The sequence below is a fragment of the Arachis duranensis genome, chromosome 4 (assembly GCF_000817695.3).
Source record: "Arachis duranensis cultivar V14167 chromosome 4, aradu.V14167.gnm2.J7QH, whole genome shotgun sequence".
Lineage (NCBI taxonomy): Eukaryota > Viridiplantae > Streptophyta > Magnoliopsida > Fabales > Fabaceae > Arachis > Arachis duranensis.
The window spans coordinates 121,662,759-121,668,953 of NC_029775.3; the positions used below are offsets into that span (position 1 = coordinate 121,662,759).

At 34.1% G+C, this 6,195-nt stretch overlaps 2 protein-coding genes across 3 annotated transcripts; one reads left to right on the forward strand and one right to left on the reverse strand.

Annotated features, from left to right (window-relative positions):
- The first annotated feature begins 1,490 nt into the window (after positions 1 to 1,490).
- Positions 1,491 to 2,740, forward strand: LOC107486832 (protein HEADING DATE 3A-like). Its single transcript, XM_016107397.3, has 4 exons — positions 1,491 to 1,738; positions 1,836 to 1,897; positions 2,082 to 2,122; positions 2,305 to 2,740. Exons 1-4 carry the CDS (start codon positions 1,538 to 1,540, stop codon positions 2,532 to 2,534), a joined length of 534 nt encoding a protein of 177 aa, XP_015962883.3. The 5' UTR covers positions 1,491 to 1,537; the 3' UTR covers positions 2,535 to 2,740.
- Positions 2,741 to 4,042: 1,302 nt separating this feature from the next.
- Positions 4,043 to 6,100, reverse strand: LOC107486868 (peptidyl-prolyl cis-trans isomerase FKBP19, chloroplastic). Of its 2 annotated transcripts, none has more exons than XM_052260920.1 (8): positions 5,911 to 6,100; positions 5,678 to 5,763; positions 5,548 to 5,598; positions 5,389 to 5,469; positions 5,140 to 5,240; positions 4,947 to 5,022; positions 4,753 to 4,872; positions 4,043 to 4,647 (listed from the first exon to the last, which is right to left on the reverse strand). In XM_052260920.1, the coding sequence occupies exons 1-7, from the start codon at positions 6,056 to 6,058 to the stop codon at positions 4,777 to 4,779; spliced, it is 639 nt and encodes a 212-aa protein (XP_052116880.1). In that variant the 5' UTR covers positions 6,059 to 6,100; the 3' UTR covers positions 4,043 to 4,647; positions 4,753 to 4,776. The 2 variants fall into 2 exon arrangements, with proteins under 2 accessions (XP_052116880.1, XP_015962922.1); XM_016107436.3 differs by having other exon boundaries at positions 5,854 to 6,098.
- Positions 6,101 to 6,195: the final 95 nt, after the last annotated feature.

Here is a 6,195-nt window from a genome sequence, read left to right on the forward strand (position 1 = left end):
AAAGATGTACCTCTTGTTGGTTCAGGGAAATCAAATACTTGAATCAAACCTTTGGTTTCATATTATCCTAAACAACCCGCTACTAATGCTGACATTAGAGAGAAAAATCATACAGCCAAAGGAAACTAATAACAATACAACTAATGGTTACTTTTCTGCTTCTTTGCTTGTTGCTATTATAGCCATAGGATACTCCAGCTCCCGTTGACATATAATCTAAGGATAAAACGGAATCTTTATTAACACGACTATTTCATTTTTGAAAATATTTTGTAACAAAAAAAATTTAGCCAAAATTAGTCTAAATTTATTTTATTTAACATTCATTAATTACAGAAGTATTTAATGAATTAATTACAAAAACATTTAATAAATGTTAAATAAGATAAATTTTAATTCTTATGAAATATATTATAATATAAAATACATATTAATTTTAATTCAACAATAAATATATATATATATATATATATATATCCATAAATATATTGGGATTGATTTTTAACGTGTGGTATATTTATTTTTTAAATCTCACTTTGTGAAAAACAAAATAAATTAAGCAAAGAGGAAGTGACGCCAGGACGTCGCTTGGGCCACCAATCTTGGCGAGGTTAATAACCCTACTATGGTGAAAATAGCCATAAACCCACCTTGGTCGGCCAAGCCAAGAATGTACTTCTTATTCTCAAGGAGCCTAGAGGAAAATAAGCACACCGCTTATTTCATATTCAAAAATAAACTTCAACTCTATTTTATAAATAAAAGGTACATGAGTTATTTATACTAGTAGTAGAAGGAAAAACTTTCATAACTTGGACGATGTGAGACTAAAACATAATACAAAGTTCACTATCCTAAACAATATGCGACTTGTATTCCCTTATTACAATTAACTAATATAATTAACCTATTAACCCTACTTGTTCCTGCGTCAGGAAGTAACTTCTCTTATTATTATGAAAGGATTACATAATAATTAGGTGTAATTTATAAAATATATAACTATATATTTATATATTTTTATTTATCAGCTTAAATGTTTAGAGTAAATAATTTTATGACATTATATGGTTTTTTTTGTACTCACCACTTTAATCTTATCAAACAAAGCGTACCTCACGCTAAATGTTAGCTTATATTAAGGATATACATGTTAAATACTTGCCATAAAAAGATATTCACCTTTTGTTTGCTTCAATTTTCCTTTTATTGCAGGTAGTCTTAAATACTTGCCATAAAAGAATCTTTATTACCATACACAAAAATGTGCAATTAACGTAGCCGTTATAGTCTAGCACTTTGGAGATACTCTACTTTGACATGCACTAACCTTGTCCTTACTCTTTTTCTTTCTTTTTTTTTCCCCTCAAAGAATCCGGGAAAAATCGAAATTATCATTGCATTGACATTTTGCTTAAAGACACACAGAGGAGGACATATATAAATAGGGATGGGGATATGCATCATAGCTAGGAAGTGCAAATTAAAACCAAAAGAAAATCGTGAGGAGAGTGTTAGTTTAAGAAAACATATTGTAATGCCTAGGTCAACGAACCCTCTAGTTATTTCACGTGTAGTAGGAGATGTTTTGGAGCCATTCACAAGTTCTGTTGGTATGAGGATTGTCTATGAAGGTAACGCTGAAGTTGTTAACTGTTCGGAGCTCAAGCCATCCCAAATTATCAACCAACCAAGAGTTGACGTTGGTGGAGATGATCTTAGAACCCTTTACACTCTGGTATGTGCTTCTATATTTTATTCACTTGTCACCATGCATTATTTTATTTATTTCTAAACAATTTTATTATTACTTATTGAATTTTGCACTTTTTCAGATCCTTGTGGACCCTGATGCACCTAGCCCAGGTGATCCAAATATGAGAGAATATTTGCACTGGTAAGTGCTTCATTTATTCCCCTTTCCCGTTATTGCATGGCTATTAATTACTCTACAAGCTATCCCACTAATGTTGCTAGCTCCAAGAAATTAGTTTCAGCTTATTTCACACTTATGTGGAATTTATTATATATATAAATAAATACTAATTGTCATAACCTTTTTCTTCTAATATTGATCCCAGGATGGTAACAAATATTCCCGCAACAACAGGAGCAACCTATGGTAAGTACACTACATACACATGAAGTACAGTCGACTTCACGTGAAGTGGATAATTTGGCTGATTTGACTAAATTTTCATCTAATAGCTCTCAACTATCAACTTAACGTGAATTCGACTGTATCTAAATTTACACCGTAGTTTACTTTATGTTACCTAACGTACTAACTATAATGGTGTGTAGGAGAAGAGATTGTGGCGTATGAGAATCCACGACCCGTAGTAGGGATTCATCGCTTAGTGTTTGTGCTGTTTCGGCAAATGGGGAGGCAAACTATATATGCTCCGGGATGGCGGCAAAGCTTCAACACCAGAGACTTTGCGGAGCTTTACAACCTGGGATCACCTGTTGCTGCCATATTTTTCAACTGCAAACGAGAAAACTCTCCTACTGGATCTTCAAGGAGGAGATAATAATAATAATATATATCATCATGCATCCATCCATCAGCTCCTTTTAATTAATTACGCTCATCAACATGCGCACGTGCGGAAGGGTACTACTACTAATTAAGTACATTCCTCATGGATTGCCATAATAATAGTTGGTCCTTTTGTGACACTGCTAGCTATGCTAGTTGCTGTCGTCTCTTGACGACTCTATATACATGAATATGTTCTTCATAATGATAAGATGGATCTGTTTCATATAAGTACTTGCACTTTTACTAACTAATATTTCAAGCAAACAAAAATATATTTTAGCAATATTTTTTTTTGGTTAACTATTTTAGCAATATTAACTTCTTGACTTCTTGTTTACAATTGAAACTCAACAAAATATTCGGCAAAAAAGTTTGGGTATACACTCTACCAGGCCTATGAATAATAATTAATATATACATCTTAAATATAAGTTCATGAAACGTAATGCTATTGTGTTAAATTTGTATTTATATGCAAAAACTTGTCATATTATTAGTAGCTATATATTTATTTGTTTGACACCATGGCGAATTGGCAATCATTGCTTTATCACCATTGTATGAGTGGAAATTTCTATTTTTATTATTTTTTTTTCAACTTTATAACGCAAGAATGTCAATGGGATTTTAGAACTTGACATGAGACAACAAGTCAATCATGTGCCTAATAATATAAATGACAAGGAACCAACACTATTAATATTAGCCAATACTTTTAAATTTTAATCAATATATTTTTTTATATTATTAAGAATTAGATTTATTAATCGTATAACTTGCTCGTATACTTAACATGCATCGTAGCGGTTTGCTCTTGGATATTGTTGTTGTTGAGCGCTTGAGCATGCACCCGAGGAGCATGCATCGGCCTATATATGGAAGGTGATTGTTAGGAAAAATAAAAACCAGGTGTGATTGTTAGGAACGGACCAAGGAAATAGAAGCATGAAATTAACACAATTGAACAAAAGAATATCAAACATTTGATTAAAGAAATATAGTGGATGACTAATTTATCCTAATAATCAAATCTCTTCTAAAGAAATTTTAAATTGATAACTGCTCTATTCAAATCAAATTCCTGATACAGAGATACAAAATGGTAATTTATGACACTTTACCCAAAACTAAATCGCAACTACACCCACAATGTCTATTCATACTAAATCAAATGGTGTAAACATTTAACTAAAATACAAAAAATACCTGACAAATCTTCCCTTAAAAAAAATAACTAATACCTTAAACACAAAACAATATGAAACACAACACAAAAAGAAGAACCTTATAAATTATTTCCTAATACTCATACATGGTTCACAAAATTACAAAGATTTCTTTAACCGCGATATGCATGTTACAGCTACAGCCTACAATTTGCAACAACTTGAATAGCTTGTATCTATGACTTTTCTTTTGACCAAGAGTATAGAACATGCAAAAACTCTCTTTTGTCTAGTAATATCTAATTGTCCACTCTCATTTCAAACTCAAAGATAAATCAATATTGATTTTGATTTCTCCATAGTGATAATTACAAGTGTATAATAAAAGTATGTCAAGTAGAAAATAAAAGCAAAGAGAAGGAACATACTATAGTTGGACCCTTGACAGACTTTTCGACCATAATACCATTAATCAAAGTTCGTTTACAAGTCAACCGAAGTGGCAGGCTTCGTCAATAACATTAATAGCACATCTTGGACTCCAATCCAGATAGTTTCTATGTGGCCCAATCCAATTCAAGAAAAAAAAAAAACACGGAGATGATTGCGGCTTTTGAGAGTAAAGTAGCTAGGGAAGAAAATCAAGATATGATGATGGGCAAGGTAAGGGTAAGGGTTTATTTGCAATAGCTCAAATTAAAATGGTGAAAACTTAGGTAAAGTCGACTTCATGTGAAGTTGATAACTGAGAGTTATTATATAAAACTTTAGTCAAATCAGTCAAATCATCTAATAGTTCTCATTTATCAACTTCACGTGAAGTCGACTGCACCTGAGTTTCCACCAGTTAAAATACTAAAATAGTAGTATATATAGCCACCCGCACGATCCTTTCCAAGTTTAGTTGAATGCCGCACTAAATCCCAATGCCGTAGTCTGCAGAGACAGGAATGGAATCAGGCATGAGAGCAATATGAATAGTGTGTTTCATTTTCATATCCTTTTATTAAGAAAGTTAGTTGTATTGTGAGAGAAAGAAACCTGAATGCAGAAGAAACAGAGAAATCAAGTAGGTATAATCTTGAGGAGCTCAATGTCAAACAAGAGAGTCTTGTCTATGAGGCCTTGGTTCCTTAGCACAAAATCCAAGGCTCGTTGGCCCTGCAATTGCATCATGATGAGAGTCCATTGAGAGTTGAGAGAGATGGAGATTGATCAAGTGAAGTGAGTATTACCGAGAATGTTGTTGGTCTTGGCCCACTCTTGTTGAAATCATTATCAGGGTATCCAAGCTCCGGGGGTACAATTATCCTGCAAGATTGGAACATGTAGAGCTAGCTAGAATAAAATAATAGTGCTCTGCCACTGGGCTTGCTTTATATTATACAGAAGCTAAGCTACATGTTAAGAGAAAAGCAATGCAAGCACCTTCTGATGCCTCCCAGAGCCATGCCTGAAACAGCCTCTTCAAAAGCCGGTATGACTTCTTGAGATCCTATTCTGAATTTGAAGAAGTCCTTCTCATCACCCTGCAACAACACTCAACTTAGTCAGTCTTGCATAGAGAAAGTCTAGGGCAGCAGTTTTATTAAAATTTGGCCAGGCCCTTAGCACTTCTCGTCTTGCATATACAGAGCAATTCAATTGATTTAATTTGATTTGATTTTATTTTATTACCTCAAAGGAACCTCCCTTAGTTTTGTTGCGGGCTTCAAATATGCGTCCATAATAACCTATGGTGTACCCATCCCAGTCCACCTGAATTGAATTGAATTGAATTGAAGGCAGAAGAGAAGAGAAGAGAGGAATAATGGGGAAGATTGGAGTATGAATTACCACAACTGTGTCACCCTTGTTGGGTTTGGGGCCATATCCTGGTCGCAAGTCCTGCATTCTTTATAGATCCATCATGTGATGCAACGACTAATAAAAAGTTAGGAAAGTAGAGGAATTTGTAAGGGTGCACCTTAAACTGGAGTCCGGATTCAGTTTCAGTGTAGTCCGGATAGCGCATTTTGGTCTTGCCATAATCCTTCCCTCTAAGTGCTGGCACTGCACCAGGACAAATCTCATTAGGTATTGCGAAATTGGGGGTAAAAAGGGAAAATCGCAAGACAGTTAGTTAGTTAGTTAGTTACATACTATCAGCATATTCAGCTGCAACCGCGATTGAATTCTTGCACAAGGAGAAGCAGCTACCTGCAATTACTGCAACGGACGAAACAAGCATCTTTCTTCGCTCTACATCTATGGAAGAAGAAGACGGCTCCTGAACTTCAGACTTCTTTGCTGCGGATAGGGAAAGGCAAACAGAAGAAGATATCGACAATATTGAAGCCATAACCATTACTAACTAACTCCCCCGCCCCCTTGTTATGTCACTGGATAATGTGTCCCCCTTAACCCAAATCACATCTTTTCCCTCACTAGATTTATTTTATTTTTGAAAAATTTTAAGTAATTAATATTTATATATATAAATTA